Source organism: Neomonachus schauinslandi, chromosome 14, assembly GCF_002201575.2.
Source record: "Neomonachus schauinslandi chromosome 14, ASM220157v2, whole genome shotgun sequence".
NCBI lineage: Eukaryota > Metazoa > Chordata > Mammalia > Carnivora > Phocidae > Neomonachus > Neomonachus schauinslandi.
The window spans coordinates 59,458,882-59,477,431 of record NC_058416.1 but is presented as its reverse complement, the minus strand read 5'-3'; the positions used below and the strand labels follow the sequence as shown (position 1 = coordinate 59,477,431).

Genomic DNA, 18,550 nt, shown 5'->3' with positions numbered 1-18,550 from the left:
AAAAGTCTCAAAGCAGCCTATGAAGCACGCTGTAATTTAGGGAAAAATGTGAGTGGGTGTGTCTATGTATACAGCTATAACAATGTTTCTCAAAATGTTCACAGTGGGATTTCTAGTGATTTGTACATTTTTCTTATAAGAATCTGCACAGCGGACTCTTCCATTAGAGTCTGCATAGCATTTTACATAGCATAAATGTTTACAATGTTTTTTTTTAAAATAAAATAGGTTTTTAAGTTAAAAAAGAAAAAGCAGCCATTTTTATTGGAGAGTAGGATAAGGAGCAGGAAGGGAAGGAAGGATGGATCCTGAAGCTTTTCCAGCGAACAACAGAACCATCATTCATTCATCTTTATTTCCCACATAATACTTATCACTGAATAAAGACCTGCCAAATTGAAATGATCCCATTTGGAAATGAAGCACATCAGTTCCTGAGAAGGCTAGTGCGGCACTCTCAAGAGTGTGGAAGGAAGCAGGCTCTTTCTCAACTCCCAGCCCTTGTGCAAGCCTCCACCTTGAACAGAAATTGCCCCGGTGCCTCTGTGGTTTTCATAAAAGGGAATGGGTTGGATGGAGCTCAGGATGAACCCAGGAGTTCCCAGCTGACGGCCCTTGGCCACTCGCCAGGACTTACTGGAGGACAGCGGGCTATTTACCATGCGTGCCTTTCAAATTCACTGCCCAACACTGTGTGTTTGTTGTAATTGTTAGGCATCAATAAATCTATTTTTAATCCATCCTTTGGCAATCCACTCCACATGTAGAAAATAAAATCAGAATTCTTGCCCAAAGGGAGGAAAAAGCAATGTATTTTTGAAACATTCCTGCTTTGCTAAGGGTAAGGAATGCAGATAAAGTGTCCTTTCGCCCAATTACATAAAATGCCCATTTTTTTCAAAATAGCTTCCATATAAGAAAGGTCCACTTAAACATACCATATAGGTACAAAACTTATATCTCAAAAATCAAGATACTTGTGGACTCAAGCACAGAAAGGAGCAAATTGTGGATATCTTCTTAAGACAGAGTCATTTTCAACTATAATGCCATGAACTGAATCTAAAATGGTCACTGGTGGCAGGTTTCATGAATTATTGAATAGATCTTTGTATATAATGCATTACTTGTTCTTTCCTTCCTCCAAATGGAATCATTTTGAAATAAATCTGTTGGTGAAGCCACTTAAATGACTTTATTGCCGGGGACTTGGGGGTTTTAATGAGTTAAAAGTTCGTCTCAGTTCCAAAACCCAATAATGCATTGACCAAAGGATAATATTTGTGGAGGACAAAAAGATTAATCACTTCTGGTCTACAATGTGTATACTCTTCCCCATACAAATATAAAAACAAAAGCATCAAAATTGGCTTCAATACTCAATATGACATAATTCAATTTCCGTAGAGTCCAAATTAAGACTGATGAAAACTCACATAAAAAATTCTTGTAGAAACAAAGTTTCATAATCACAGGAGGTTGCTATAATTTTTAAATCTCACCTTGAAGAGTTCTTTGAAAATTAGCAGGACAGATACCAATTCAAAATCCCTTCTTCCCTAACTATCCCACAAAATATCTAGAATACTGAATTAAAGTACTCAGATAACTCTCAAGTGACATTTAATTATTTAGAAAAAGCACAGGGAATTGTGAAAAGCCAATCTGACCCTCAAAAGAAATGGCTGTTTATGTACTTAGTGTGTGTGACTGTGTGTTTTTTTTAATTTTGCATGCCTACAGAATAAAAGAGAAGGGAACAGTCTTCTTCAAGCTTCTCAGACTTTTACAGATGGATGCTAACCCTGTCCCCATTTCCAGCAACTAGGAAAGCAACTTGCTTTCTGGAAAGCAACCGGACAATGAATAGCAAGAGTCCTGAAAATGTTCATAAACCAATTCAACAATTGCACTTCTGAAGGGAATGGTCACAGATGGTCACGAAGTAACCAGAATTCACTCCAGAATTATCAGTCATGCTGAAAAACTGGAACCTATTTCGATGTCTAGCCATCAGGGACCAGAAACGTAAATTTGTCTACACTCCCTCTGAGTCTAGATCTCTTCATACTTTGCCCTTAGCCAAGCAATGGACTGCTGGGCAGCAGTGAAACTCATTTCTGAAAAATAAGAGATGGCAGGAGACACAAGGGGAGCAGTCTGATACTTCCCAAGGGTCTTCTACAGAACCCTGGGCTCGTGAGGTGCTTTTTGGAAAAAAGGTTTCTTGGCCAAATAAGTTCGAGAAATGCTATATATAATAATGCTCCCCTGGAGATTGGTGAAGTATTATTAGTACATTAAAGGCTCTGAAAATTTCTGTAGTAAAGAATTTGTTTTGGTTTTAACTCGGACTTCTCAATTGATTTTTTTAACCTTTTTCAAGTAATATTTATTAACATCTTGAGACCTAGTATGCTCAGAACCCACATTAAAGGCAAAGTATGAAGAGATCTAGACTCAAAGGAAGTCTAGACATCCATGCCTGGCTCTATGCTGGTAAAATGCAGGTAGTGATGTGGGAAACAAAAGCAAAAGAAAAAAATCAAATTTCCTTACAACTTACAACCCATTGACAAGTCCTTGAGACAGGGAGAGTGACCTTCCTCTAGGGACTCAACTGCCTCGATGTTAATACTTTAGCTTAACATTAGCCTGACCTCCAAGATCCTGTAAGTCTCCTTTCACATATAAAAATTCCTTTATCTCTACCCCCGCCAACAAGATATGTGTTAGCAATCATCCTCCAAGCATATGGCCCACTGATATACATCTGAAGGGATCCATGACTAAGTTATTACTAGTAGTAAATGACCTTTTCCTAACAACAGCTAGCCCTCCAAGGTCCTGGAAACCTTGCTTCCAAATTCCTTAGAGACTGACGCTATCCCTAACCCACTTCCAACTTAAAAGTATGTAAACAGCCACTCCTCATGACCCCAGTGCAGCTCTTTCTGCCCACCAGGTCTTGTCCCCGTGTTTTAATAAAACCACCCTGTTTGCACCAAAGATGCCTCAAGAATTCTTTCTTGACCATTGGCTGTGAACCCCAATATTTTCATATCAGGTAACAGTGGGGGTGGGGTCGGTGGTGATAACTAAGGTTTTTCCAGCTCTGTGACGATACTTATGGCCAAAGTAAGACAGACTGTAGAAGGAACCTCCTTCCTTTGCCCAGCTCTTGGTTCTTCCAAGTGCATTACTTACAATACAAACCTCCTTTCTTCCCATCCCACACTGTCCTGTACGTGTGTGCATGCACACACTGCTCAGCACACAGTGGAAAGTATTATTCCAGGAAATATCCTAATCCTCCAGGCCACCCAGTCTGCTTCAGGCAAAATTCCTTAAATGCAGGTTTGTGGCATCATAAATTCCATAGCAGCAAAAATTCTGCATGTCAAGAATGAGCAGTAGTGGAAAACACATGAAGTTTCCAAACAAGGAAAGGTTCCAGCTGGGCTCTGCCTCCCCAGATGAGAATTATCCAAGCCAGACTGCTCTTGCATCAAGTCCAGAAACTTGTAGGGATGGGTTATGTGTTACGATCTTCAGAGAACACTGCCCCTGGGAGCCCATGCTGGCCTGTGTCTGGCGCCAGCACACAATCAGAAATTCTCACCATCCCACAGAACCCTGAGGCCATGGACAGTCAAGGGCAGAAGCCAAAACATACCCCGTGGTTCATTAGGATTCAAAGAGGGAAGTGGTAGAGGAAAATTCTTGACATTCCCAACATTCTCAGCTGGCAAAAGCTGAATGGAAAAACCATTACTGAATGCTCTTTCTGTGCCATTCAGAAGAATGTTTCTGATGTTTACACAGACCCTCTCTCTCCACAGAAAAGAAGAAGGCCTATTTAATATGCCCACTCAGATGTCCTACAATCCAATAGTAGGTAAAGTTGAATAGAAAACGGGCTGGGAAACTATATGGCAGACTATTAACAGTAGTTATTTCTGAATAATGCCATTATAGGCAGACCACCACTTGTTATAATTTGCCGGATTATTTCTTTAAAATTTTTAAAAGGATACACTACTTTAACAATGAGAAGGGATTTTTTTCCCCCCTTCTTTCTTCTTTCTTTCAATTTGCCAATTAAAGTCAAAGAGCTTCCTCGACATTCAGGGATCAGGGCACTGAAGCAAAAGTACCAGGAGGAAGCTGGGTTTTAGAGGTAACTTGACCTCCTTTTGACTCCTTTTTGACAAGGTACGGTCCAAATCTTCTTTAGGAGACAATGATAAAACACAAATCCAAACATCCTTCCACAAAAGAAGGTGTTGGTGGGGAGGGCACGGATTCGTGTTTTGTAAAAGACAAGGTAATGAACTGGCATATTCTGATCCCTAGAATAATGTATAAGAAGTCAAGGTTTTGAAATGATGCAGAAATACATTTCTTCCCACCCACGTTAATACCCAACTACAGAGAACCTCAGCTCTAGTTCCTGTCTGTTAGCAAGCCAATGGAATTTCCTCGAAGTCCAGAATTCTGCCCCACCCTGTCCCGAAATTATCTGTGTTTCTCATCACACACAGTCCCCGTTCATCGAAAGGAAATGCCATGAGGGTTGGTCATGGCTCTCCCTCTTTCCGTATGCTGCACTCTGCTCAGGTTGCTTTGGTCTCTCCCGTCTGTATACAGCCCTCCTGTTCACAGTAAACATCCCATCTTCGAGACACGTCTCCCTGCAGAACAGGACAGCAAAGCAAACATCACTTGGGATTACGCCCAGAGCAGGACAGACCGTGGCCCATGGGCCCGAATGGGGCCTGACCCAGCACTCCCTGGCGGTGGTACCCGTCCTGGAGCCCTGCCACCATGGTGCCCGCAGAAAAGCCTGCCTTGCTGGGTACCCACGATGAGCTTCCCGAATCTGTGACAGCACCTTGCTAGGAAGAGATCAGGGTCACACAAAACACACTTGCAGGCGTGTGGTTTCATTCACCCCCAAAGCACCAGGCACCCAGGCCTCTGTGCTGTGTTCACTGAGTACAGCCTGCAGACCCCCCTTTCCTTGACTGGTTATCTGGAAGTTTCCACTGGAGAATTTAGATACTGTAGTGGCCACACAGCAGCCAGAGGGATTCTGTTTTTAACTTCTGAGTTATGTTATTTACACATACCATCGAATCTATTTTTAACTTTTTAATTGTGGAAATTTTCAACCATACGCACAAGAAGAGAGCATGGTACAATGCGCTTCCATGCTCTCATCTCCTAGTCTAAAGATCAGCCTGAACACATGGCCCCTGGCATGTTTCCACCTCCCCTCCCACCCCACTCCCGCCACTGGAATCTTGGGAAGCAAACACTCGATGTCATGTTATGTTAACTGTAAAGCAGAACGGTTTTTTCTTCAAACAAAGTCAAATTGTGTAATTTTTCAAAATCCTTCTAACTTACTAAGCATAAAATCCAAACTGTCCTATGGTGTCACTGGGGCACTCGGCCCGTCCTCCCTCTCTCTCTCCCCAGCCCCTGGCCTCCTCCCTGCTCCCTGAACACGCAGCCACATGGAGCCCTCAGGGTCGTCCCACATGCCTTCCCCAGACTGGACCCACCTCCACTAGACATCCTCACTCCCACCTTTCATTCACACCTTTTTCAACTGCCACCTCCTCTGAGAACCCCTCCTGACCCCCTATCTGGGCCATAGCAGGGACTCACAAATACATAATGACAGAACACACATGATAAAACAATAACCCTGTGAAGGCAGGTGGACTAGATAAAACTCTTCCCATTTTATAGATGAGAAAATAAGCTCAGAATGGTTCAGTAAATTGCCCACAGACACACAGCTCTTAAATGGTGTAACCAGCCCTCGAACACAGGTCTTCTGACTCCAAATTCCATACTCTTTCCATTCTTCAGTTGATTCCCTGCAATGAAATGCTGCATAAGTTGATGTAATGCAGATACGGGCTTATACTAAACATACTCATTCATTCAACAAGTATCTATTGAACACTTGGTATGTGACGGGGACTGTTCTAAGGAGGTGGCAGGTAGAATAACAGTCCCCAAAGATGTCCACATCTAAATCCCTGGGACCTGTAAATATGTTATGCTACATGGTGAGGGGGCATTGAGGTTGCTAATGGAATTAAGGTTGCTGACCAGCTGACCTTGAGATGGGAAGATTACCCTGCATCACACAGTGCCCAGCATCATCATCAGGTTCCTTACGAGTGGCAGAGGGAGGCAAGAGAGTCAGAGAGCTTGGAAGATGCTCTGCTGCCAGCCTTGAAGATGGAGGAATGCGGGCACAAACCAGGGAAGCCAGGCAGCCTCTGAAAAAGGCTAGGAACGGATTCTTCCCCAAAGCCTCCAGAAAGGAACACAGCCCTGCCTATGCCTTGGTATTGGCCTGGTAAGCCCTTCTCGGACTCCTGACTTTCAGAACTGTGAGGAGCTGTTTGGAGCTGCTCGATGTGTGGTGATCTGTTCCAGCAGCCCTAGGAAACAAACAGAAGGTGAAGAAGGAGGCGGAGTCAGGCCGCCTTCAAAGGGGCTGCTCTGGATATAAATGTCTCCAAACAGCGAGCTCTGTGTTCTGAGGACACTCCAGCTGTTCCTGTTTAGACACGTCCTTTGGCGCCTCAGGAGCACGCTCTTCTGTTATTAGATGAAGTCCATGTGCCTAATTTCCTTGTCACGAACGACATTCACAGGCTTCATAGGCCCTTTGGTTTGTATTTGATCCAGACTCAGGAAATTAGGTGCACAAAAGTACAAAGCGAAGGGGAGGGAGAGGCAGGAATGGAGCGGAGGGCAGGGGAGGAGAGAGGAGAAAAACACAAGCAGATGAAGTGTGTCTTAGAGTCTTCTTCCACGCGCGGCGGCCTGTCTTTGCCCACGGAGAGTTGGAGAACGGAAGTTGGCCTCAACCCAGGAGCACAGACAATGCTTCATAATTAGAAGCTACTTAGGGCGTCCCCGACCAAAATACACACCCGTAAAATGTCGTTGCCTGACTTGTGAAGAGTCCTCCCCTAGCGGTGCGGCCGTCCCTTCCAGAACAGGCCAGGCCCCCCGGAGGGGCCAGCGCAGGCAGGCCTGGAGGGGGGCAGACACCCACCGGGGAATGAAGGACAATGGTGGGGTCTACTGTGACAGAGAGGGTGCTGCAGGCACAAGGGGCAGGGGCTACTTTCAGGCAGGAGAAGCTCCCCCTTGCTTCGCGAGACTTGAAGCTTGAGGCTTCCCTGTCTGCTGTTCCTGTCTGCCCCCTCCCCGTTTCCTTTCCCTGGCTTCCAGCCTTCTCATCGCCGGGCTGAGGGCACAAGTGCTTGGAGTTTCCCTTAGCACTCACTACCTTTATTTTAATATACGGACATGTCCTTCCTCGTTCTCTCCCGCCAGTGCCATTCTGCACCTACCCTCCTAATTTCCTAAATGACACCAACACCCCCAAAGGGAACACCTCTGGGAACCGGGTCTGCCCGCAATGGCGGCTCTAGCCCTGCCCACACGGCTGCCGTCGGACTCCCCAACTCGAATGCCACAGTCACCCTTTCCTCCCGCAGCTTCGGTCTCCGATTTCTAAACATCCCTGGACCTCTTCCGCTGTACCACTTTTAAATCAGGGGATTCCTGAGGCTTCTTCTAACAGATGATGGGGCAGAGCCCTACCACAGAGCTGTTTACCTCATTTGTAACAGCATACACCGGATTTGCAGGCTTCTGCTGGGTCTCCTTACCACATAGTCCTCACTGGGTTTTCCTTCTGAGGGGGTGCGATGGGAGCGGAGGGTGGAGAGGAGGAATAGCTCCCTTACCAGGATGTCAATGTGTACTAATTAAAAGCACCGTTCTCTTGTGATATGTGGGGGAGGAAAGCAAAACCAGGTATTGACCCTCTTCCACTGGACGGAAATCCTCATGGAAATCGTTCTCCAGTGGGTGTGGGAAAAGTGCAAGAAGGTGAAGCAATTTCCCGCCAGCCGTGGGCGAGGAGCAGAGTCTGCGCATGTGCTGTTGGCTGCGGCCGCTCGGAGCCGGGCCTGTATTTCCAGTGGCCGTAGCGCAAGCAAGGAGGAAACCAGAGCAGCTCGTTCGGAGCTTCTAAGAGGCCCCATTCTTCAAGGGCTTCCAAAGGTCAAAATTTCCTCTGACTTTAGCCACTGTCTATGAAAAGAGAACCACTTTCTTGACCACAGAGTCCGAGGCCCCGAAGAAAGAAGGAAAGAAAGCACAAAAAAGGTTTCTTTTGATGTTTGTCAAGCCCGAACTTGACCTCAGCTATTTGCTGCCTTCGTTCTCTTTTCTTTCTCGGGGGCCCACGGAGACCCGGCGTTTTGGCCACGGCCCTGCGGGGATGCCTCTGTCTCTGCGCATGTCATCCTGTCACTGCAGGAGCCTGGGAGGCGCTTGCAAATGTAGGCCCAAGGAGGCGAACAGCAGGCTCCACAGCACGGCTCCCCAGCACGCTAACCCGTCGGCTCCTGGAGGGCGCCAGCCGGACTTGGCCTTCTTCAGGTACCCAGCTTCCTGGAACACTTCTTTTTTAAAGATTTTATTTATTGAGAGAGAGAGCACGAGCAGGGGGCAGAGGGAGAAGCAGACTCCCCGCTGAGCAGGGAGACCGACGCGGGGCTCCATCCCAGGACCCTGGGATCATGACCTGAGCTGAAGGCACACGCTTAACCATCTGAGCCACCCAGGCGTCCCGGCAGGGAAAATTTCTGACAGAAGGAACAAGCAAAGAGTAAACAAATCGGGGTGGTGTAAATATACTTATTATATTATTTTCCGGAGTGCTTGAAATATCTCACAATTGGGGGTGAAAAGTTTGTACACTCACTAGGAGAGTCACTGTAAGCCTTTGAATCAATGGGTTTCAGCATATTATCACACTCTCTTGAGCAGTATGTATTAAGTAATAAAGTCTGGTCCCGGGTTAGATAACACTGCTGAAAAAAACTAAATCAGAGGCAAATAATACTATTTTGAAGATAGGTTCCTTCTTTTAAAAAACGTAATTTAGTCAAGTATCATGCATTTCAAATCTAGTAATAGTTTGGTAAATTGTAAGTGATCACTTCACAAATATAACCTTACTTACAGTTCTATATGAATTTGTTACAGGGAACACATTTTAACATTTCAAAGATTTAATATTTTATTCAGAATTTTTTCTTTAAGTACTGCTCTGAGGTCAAGACTGCACTTCTGGTCCACAGTTAGAGATGAAAAACAGCTTGCAACTTGTTTATCACTTATAACTTAAAGGTTTTAGGAGTAGGTAACCTCACATTCATCTATAGATTTAACCCAATCCCTATCAAAATACAGCTGGAGTTTTTGCAAAAATGTAAAAGCTGATCCTAAAATTCCTGTCAAAGTGAAAGGGACACAGAATAGCCAAAATAATCTTGAAGAAGGACAAAGGTAGAGGACTCATACTTCCTAATTTCCAAACTTGCTAAAAAAAACCTACAGCAATCAGGGCAATGTGGTATTGGCAGACGGGTAAAAATTAGATCAAAGAAAGAGAATTGAGTCCAGAATTAAACCCACACATTTGTGGCCAACTGATTATCATATCAACAAAGGTGCCAAGAAAACCAATTTGGGCAAATATCTCACAATTGTTGAAATATCTTTTCAACAAATTGTGTTGGGGCAACTGATTCTGTATGATAGTAACATACAGAGAGTGAAGTTGAATCCCTTCCTTACAAGATATGCAAAAATGGATCATAGAACTAAAGGTAAAAGCTAAAACTATAAAACTCTTAGAAGAACATATAGGAGTAAATCTTTGTAACCCTGAGGTTGGCAAAGACAAGTGTTGGTGGGAATGTGGAACCTCATACATTGCTGGTAGGAATATAAAATGGTGCAGCCACTTTGGAGAAGTTTGGCTGGTCCTCAAAATGCTAAACAGAGAGTTACCATAGGACCCATCAATTTCAGTCCTAGATATATTCCTAAGAGATTAAACAAACAAACAGAACTATCTACATAAAAACTTGTATGTGAATGCTTAAAGCAGCATTATTTATAAAAACCAAAATGTAGAAACAACCTAAATGTCCATAACCTGATGAATGGATAAACAAAATGTAGGGCATCCATACAATGGAGTATTAGCCATGAAAAAGAAGGAAGCACTGATTCAAGTTACAATGTGGATCAACACTGATGACATTATGCTAAGTGAAAGAAGCCAGTCACAAAAACACACAGATTGCATGATTCCATCTATATGAAATGTCCAGATGAGACGAATCTAGAGGTAGAAAGCAGCCAAGGGCTGGGGGACTTAGGAAGAAATGGGGAATGACTGTTAATGGGTTTAAAATTAATTGTAGCAATGGCTACACAATCTTAATATACTAGAGTCCACTGAACTGTACACTTTAAATGAGTCAATTGTATGGTCTGTGGATTATATCTCAATAAAGCTGGGTTTTTTTTTTTTTAAAGATTTTATATTTAGTTGAGAGAGAGCATGAGCAGCAGGAAAAGGGACAAGCAGGCTCCTCACTGAGCAGAGAGCCAGACGCGGGGCTCGATCCCAGGACCCTGGGATCATGACCTGAGCCAAAGGCAGATGCTTCACTGACGGAGCCACCCAGGCGCCCCTCGATAAAACTGTTTTTCAAAAAGAGAGGTAATACTCTACATGCTGATAATCCCTGCAGAAACAAATGCAGACAAAAACGTTTATCAGTTAATTTTATTTCCAACCACTAAAACTCCAGGATGGATTACCCAAAAAAGATGAAAGCATGGCTCAGCTGCTTCAGAGGTGAACCAGAGAATGAAAACAAAAAGCTTATGAGACTGAAGCTTTGAGCAAGTCTAGAATGGGTGCAGGAGTGGACAGGAAAAGAGTTCCCCTGTCAAGGAACAGGTAAATAGTACATACTACAGCTACCTTCCTACTGGGCTCTCTTCAGAAACACAGGGAGGGACCATCTCAGGCACCAGGAAGTAATGAATATACAGTTGACCCTTGAACAACATGGTTTGAACTGCACAAGTCCACTTAAATGCAGATTTTTTATTATACAGTACTGTGAACACATTTTGTTATGATTTTCTAATAACCTTTTCTTTTCTCGAGCTGACTTTATTGTAAGAGTACAGTATATTACATGTAACACATACAATATGTGTTCTCATGAAGGCTTCCCATCAACAGTAGGTATTAATAGTTACATTTTGGGGAGTCCAAAGTTATACATGGATTTTCAACTGTGTGGGGGGTCAGCACCCCTAACCCCCATGTTGTTCAAGGGTTCACTGTATTTTAAAAGCCACAGTAGGGCAAACATTATCTCTACAGTTTCAGATTTCTTAGCAGGAAATTCATTTTGTATAAAACATTGTAGAGTGTGTAAATGGAAAGTTCAGTGGGAAAGACTGAGGTAGATGTCTGAAAAAAATCCCAAGCTGGATGAAGTAGAGCCTCCAAAGTACACAGAGCAAGAGAACCCAGTAGAAGCCTGTGGCAGACAAAATTACGACCACCAATTAATTGTTCACCTCTGTGTGAATCCATGCCCTGTTTATGCCAATGGAGTTTTCTCCATTCCTTTAAAGGCTATGTCTCCCTATTATTTGACCTTGGGCTAAGCCATGTGACTTGCCTTGGCCAAAGGAATATAGGCCATGTGTCATGTGCTCGTTCTAACGCTAGCATTAAGAGCTGTGCCTTGCTCCTTGTGCTTCTGTATTGCCCAAGGAGAGCTTCCTCAGGTAGCGGCTGCCTCTCTAACCCCAGAATGAACAAGCAAGCAGAGTTCCCCCAGGCACCACCACACTGACAGACCCACAGCCTGAAGCAGAGCCACCTCAGCTAGAGAGCTCCATAATATTTTTGTAACTTTTCTGTAAGTATGAGTTTTTTGTTTTGGGGGGTTTTTTTTGTAGGCTCCACACCTACTATGGAGCCCAACGTGGGGCTTGAACTCACGATCCTGAAATCAAGACCTGAATGGAGATCAAGAGTCAGACATTTAACCAACTGAGCCACCCAAGCACCCCAGTACAAGAGTACTTTTAAATAAAAAGATAAAAAAAGAATTAAAACACACAGCCATGTGTCAATTTTCAGGATTAATAATGGTATTCTAAATTCTAAATAAAGTCTTGTTTATTTAAGATCATATTTAGACTTCTACAATAGCTCAATCTTCTATTAAATAATACGGGCTTAGTCCTATTCAGTATTTAATATTGTTCTTACTTATCATTTCTTTCATTTTCCGTGTTCCATCGATTTTTTTAAAATACCCAAAAAAAGGCGGTAGTTAAAAATTATATAATTTCCTACACAAATCCTTGTATCATGTCATTTTTACCATTAAATTCAAAGCTCCATAATTCTTGCTAAGTATTGGGAAAGGGGGCCTATTTTTTAGTCTGTGTATGTGTTCTCCAATTTCATCTTTAAAAAGTATATAATGGGGGCACCTGGGTGGCTCAGTCAGTTAAGTGGCTGCCTTCGGCTCGGGTCATGATCCCAGGGTCCTGGGATCGAGCCCCACATCGGGCTCCCTGCTCAGCGGGGAGCCTGCTTCTCCCTCTCCCTCTGCCTGCCTCTCTGCGTACTTGTTCTCTCTATCTCTCTGTCAAATAAATAAAAAAATCTTTAAAAAAAAAAAGTATATAATGACGAGCTTGATTTCAGAAGTCAATCTATTCAACTTCAGATGTGTTAGTAGAGTCAGGGGAGAGCTTTTATTCTAACCAAAGAACCATCAATTCACCTTTGCGGAATTTGTGACTGTGGCACATTTGAAATGCAAATTTTATAAATACAACTATTCTGACTGAGGCAGTAGGGCAGATAGACAGCCATAACACTGACTTCAACCCAAGTGAAACAAGATAATGATGTTAATATTTGTTCATGTTAGATTCTTAGAATAATATTGCTCTGATGGATCAGATCAAGAAAATGAAGCATGGAATTCTTCCAAGATATGAACATTTTAATGGAGTTATCCTATGGATGGCAATTGTGTTTTAAAGCAAAAACAGAATGACTTGGAAGCACACATCTAGAACATGGAGGTTGCAATTCCTATAGATGAGACTTTTTTTGGAGGGGGGCGCGGTGCAGAGGAAGAGGGAGAGAGAATCCCAAGCAGTCTCTACACTCAGCGAGGAGCCCAATGCTGAGCTCGATCTCATGACCCTGAAACCGAGACCTGAGCTGCTTAACCTACTGAGCCACCCGGGTGCCCCCAAACATTTTAATAACAATGAGGATATTCTAGTCCCCAGTTTATGTGGAAAAACAAAGAAAGGAGTCCAAAAGAAACCCAAAGGGAAAGACAGATGTGTTGACACATTAGGACAGAAGCCTCATCTTCCCATCACAAACCCTGACCAGTGGGAGATAGGAGGACAAAGCTGGGCAGATAAATTCCTTTCTCTCCCCTGGGACCTTTTCGAGCTCCTGTGTATATCCTTCCAGGGCGTCTGCTGCTCCACTGCTGAGTTCTCCTCATAGCTCCACACAAAGCAGAAACCAGCACAACTCATTCCGAGAGGACAGGATGAAAACCCCCAAAAGCCCACACCAACACTACAACACGGGCACTCCAATGGCACTCTTGCACCCTCTATACCCCTCTTGGCAGCAACAAACTGAATGCACAAACCTTGAAAATGTTAAGCTTCTAACAAATTGGATTCAACAATCACTTGGTTAATTGAAAATGGTTAAATTTGAAAACACTTCTTTACAGAGGCAGTCTATGGATTACCGTTTGCCATTGAAAGGATCATAGGATGTTCATCATATGTGGTTGAATGAAAAGCATAATTAAGACAGCATATCAAGAATGAACACTCTCTTCTACAAAGAGAGGGAGGAAGAGAGGGCTCCTTTTACCTTTCCAGTGCTCAGATGGGAGAGTGAGTTCTCAAGAGTATGAATTTGTGCCACAAATGTAGTCCAGAATGAATACCGTGTATGCTAGGCAGAAGTGGTTCGATAGTTCCACAACTAAACAAATACTGAGCAATTAACACATGCTAAGCACTGCACTGACCATTATACCCCTTTAAGGACACAGAAATCTATGTCTTTATATTATCAAATCATAAATCCAAAGAGATTTTGTTTGTTTAAAATTGTGAAGACTAAGAAGAACAGTAGCCGATTCCTACAAAGATAAGGAGGGATAATATAGTGCGCTGGACTCCAACAATGAATGAGACAGAACAAACAGCAGTAGGCACATGCAGCAGCAGGGAAGGTATTTTTAGCTCCAACATTAGGCAACGTCATTATAAGCACGATTAAATCCAACAACAAGCTGCCAAAATGACTGAGAAATTGCCATCACTGGAGAGATGTGAGACTGCACGGAGGGACAGCAGACAAGGACGGCCTGAGGATAACTAAATCAGGCCTTCGAGGGTTAGAGGCATCAATGACCACAAAGGCTGTGCAGACATTTCTCACATGGTGTCCACAAATCTAGATTCTAAAAAGCATCCACCTGAAGTTCTCATCCAAAAGTCAGTCCCTCCTCCCTGAAGCACTAGTGTGGACTTGGCCTTGCACACCTAATACTAATAATTATCATAGTAGATACTACTAATAATACATATAACACTGATACAATAATATATAATATATATATAATGAATATAATATGTATAATATAATAACATATATAATACTATGCTTTTAAAATGACAGCAATACAGGCACAGATGTCTATCACCTCTAAAAATCCAATTTTAGGAAAAGCAATTAGAATTATTAAAAATATGGTCATACGAATAATTTTCTATTGCTATTTTGCTTTGAGATGGTCAGGCAGCAAGCTACAAACTACAGTAGTCACTTTAGAGGACCAAATTTCATCAAAAGCAGTCACCTACTTGAATATTTTATCAGAATAGGTAAGTAGATGTCAAATACTCTGTTTAGATCATACAGAAATCTCTCTTCAGAAACACTGTTATTACCACATGAAAACAGCAGGTTATAAAGAACCCTGAGCCCTTTGATATGAAGTTACCAACACACACAGAGTGAGCTATCTGAAGAATGGTCATCTAATGTAAATAGCGGAAATTAGACTTATTGTGAGGATCATTTCATAATGTATAAAAATATCAAATCACTATGATGTACACCTGAAGCTAATATTGGATGTCAATTATCCTTCAATTTAAAAACTAAATTTGAAAAACAGTGGAGATATCTGGGCGGTGGGATTTTGGATAATTTTACTCTTGGCTGCATGGCTTTTGTGTGATTTTTCTAGCAGAACAAAACTACAAAGCAAAGCTCAGGACCGAAACTGCTGGATTCAGATTTCAGCTTTCAGCCTAATGGGCTGTGTGATCTTGAGCAAGTTACTTAATCACTCTGTCCCTCTGTGACCTCACTTATAAAGAGGGATAAAAATAGTCCCCAGTTCAGAGTGCTGCGAGAGGACTAAGCGTGTTAGTTAGTACACGGAAGGCATGAGAACACTGCATGGAACATAGCTAGCCCTCGGGAAATATCCGCTAACAGGAGAAGCAGTAGTACTGCTAATACTAAGCCAGCTATTGGTAAAATTGACTGATGCTCATTAACAGTGAATGGCTGCAAAAGCAACTATTTCATGACCAAAAGTAAAAATGGAAGCAAGAAAACCTCTCTGCTTAAGTTTAAATAACAACCAAAAAACCAAACCCCAAACCCCAAAAACCTAGCAGATCTACATACTACAAATATACGTACATAGTAGGTAAAGAGGAAGCTATGTAAAGATGAGATCCCTGAGTATACATTTTCTCCTAGGATCCGCCTTCTCATTTCGGAGGTCAGCAGGCACACCAGACTAACAGAGTTAAAGAGGTGCTCTAAGTAATGGCTTCGTGTGTGCAAGTCTGTGCTCTCAACTTAGCAGCAAAATAGAAGACATTCTAATGAGGTTAGCATTTGTAGGCCAGAAGATTCGTCCGGATTAAGAAGAAAGACATCTTTAAAACCCTAGTAGCCTTAATCTACAACTGCTGGAGTGGGGACTTGTATAAAATGAAAGTTACAGAAACACACACTTGACTTGTTAGGAGCTGATAAGGAAAGGGATGCATTATCCCAAACCCTGGATTCTCTTCCTTTGAGAGAGAGATAATCAATAATGGAATTCAATAGTGTATTAGAAGGTGGTAAGAGCTGTGGAGAAAAAGGAAGTGAGTGGAGCAGGGACGGAAAAAGGGGAAGTGTTGACATTTGAATAGGGTAGGTAAAGAAGGTGACACGTGAGCTTGGATCAGACGAGGGGAAGCTCAACCTATTTTACTCCGTAATCATTAGCTCTGATGAAAGTTTTGAGTAGGCTGGAAGCCCCCAGTGAAGACAAGCTAGTGGTTATCCCCGTGTGTCACTTATTCTGACCACCCCTTTCAACTTTGATAATATACACTCTAGTGATTACACGAATATCCTGTTACAATCAGTCTGTGCTGGTATTATTTCACTTTTTAAAATCTAAAAACACGAGCTTCTTAAATAATCTTCCCCATCAATATTTTTGGCAAATAAAAGGAATGAAGAATGAGACAAGTCATTGGCTCTTTCTGCTAACCCAACGTCCATTGCCCCGTTTTCCAGTAAGAGAACCCATATTTTCCTTGGGTAACTAAGCCTACCGAACTTCCAACCAGTGTGGCTGATGGCAGCCCCTACCTTTAGGGGTAAAGTGTATTACCAGGCCCTACAAATAAGAGTGCCAAATCCCCCGTGAATGCTACTACACAGTGTCAAGTTCAGGAGTGGGACACATGACCATGCTGAGACACGGGGCGCAACTCGCGGAAAAAAGGTACTGTCATCTGTGGGGCTGCTCAGGTGGCAGAATGCAGGCCTGGAGTCACTGATGCAGCCATCCTTGCCACTCTTGGGGAAGGGGAGGAAGTGAGTCTGCCTAAAAATGAAGCCAGGCTAGAGGGAAGCAAGCAGAGAAACAGGAATAGAGCCGGGTGCCTCTGACAATACATTTGGGGGACTTGATGAACTTGGCCCTATCTCAAGAGGGCTACCCCATACATTTTCACACAGTGGAAGAACACATTTCCTTTTTTGATTAAATCACTGAATCTGGGTTTCTGTCACTTGCAACCAAGAGTCTTGCCAAATACAAAGAAACCTTCGGGAACTGGGCTCAGTATTTTCCCTAGAAAGCCAACAACTTACCCGTTCCTGCCCAGCAGTGTCCCAGATGAGGAACTTATGAAGCTCATTTCCACAAGGCACGGTTTTGGTCATAAAAGATGCCCTGAAAAAGAGAATCAACATCTCCACGTTACCAGGCGCCCCTCAATCTTCACAAAGACTCCTGTTTCACACAAGTTCATTTTGCCTCAGCAAGACTCCAAAAGCTCCCTCCTGGGGGACCACTAAGAGGAAAGAAGGGCTGCTAGAGTCCTGTCAGCCAGAAGAAAATATTCTGCATTTTTTGTTAATCTAACTGGAGGTTTAGGGAAGGAAAAATTTTTTAAAAAGAGAAGAATGCATTCAAAGCACTGTGCTTCCAAAAACACTGTCCTAAGATAGTATGCTCAATTGTTCTAAGATAATATGCCCCAAAGCTCAGGAAAGAAAATAAAACCTAAGATTTTAAAAACATATTATTACAACAATGAGGAATGGACCGGGCAGCCCACATCACAGTGTGGGCCTTGTGATGGCACACACAGAAAACTGCCTTCCATATGCACCCATGCTATGCATCCAACACTAGTAGCAACTAATAGAATACCGTATCTCATTCCCACCCTGCTTTTATACATGCAGGGGTAAAGGTTGGTGGTTTACCAAATATTTACATTTTCTCCATTAAAAAAAAAAAAAAGGATTCAAAACTCTCAGTAGATAATGAAACACTTGACACTTTCTTTTTTTTGTATATTTCCTGTTAATAAATGTTTTCTTTGCATTCATGAAAGACATAAATATACAATACGTGGAAAGTTTATACCCTTGACTTTTTTTTTCTGTGAGATAAAGCTTCCCATTCATTAAAAACTAGTGGGTCTCCCCAACAGTGGGACAACCAGACACGATAAGCCTCCTCGTGTGATGGAATAAGAAGCACATACATCATCTGTGCAGCATTCTGGCCAAAACCAGTTCACCTGAATGTAATCATAAGAAACAGATTAGGCAAATTCAGAATGTAGAGCATTCTACAAGACAACTGGCCTGAATGCTTCACGTAAGTCAAAGTCATGAAAAGCAAACAGAACAAAAGGCAGGAAGATTGTTCTAGAAGCTAAATTAAGAGAGAAGAAAGAGATAAAACAACCAAATGCCCCTTGGATGCATCTAGAATTAGGAGGGGAAAATCTTTAAAAGACATTTTGAGGACAACTGGGGAAATTTAAATTTAGACTATATGTCAGATACTATCATTGAATCAAAATTAATTTTCTAGGGGCACTTGGGTGGCTCAGTCGGTTAAGAGTCTGACTCTTGGTTGGGGCGCCTGGGTGGCTCAGTTGGTTAAGCGACTGCCTTCGGCTCAGGTCATGATCCTGGAGTCCCTGGATCGAGTCCCGCATCGGG

At 42.8% G+C, this 18,550-nt stretch overlaps 1 protein-coding gene across 1 annotated transcript in view; it reads right to left on the bottom strand.

Annotated features, from left to right (window-relative positions):
- Positions 1-18,550, bottom strand: part of RAB31 (RAB31, member RAS oncogene family) — a 123,464-nt gene that overhangs the window by 45,573 nt on the left and 59,341 nt on the right. Inside the window, exon 3 of the mRNA XM_021689463.1 lies at positions 17,180-17,261. Within this exon, the coding sequence (XP_021545138.1) occupies positions 17,180-17,261 (82 nt within the window). The remainder of the gene's footprint in view (positions 1-17,179; positions 17,262-18,550) is intronic.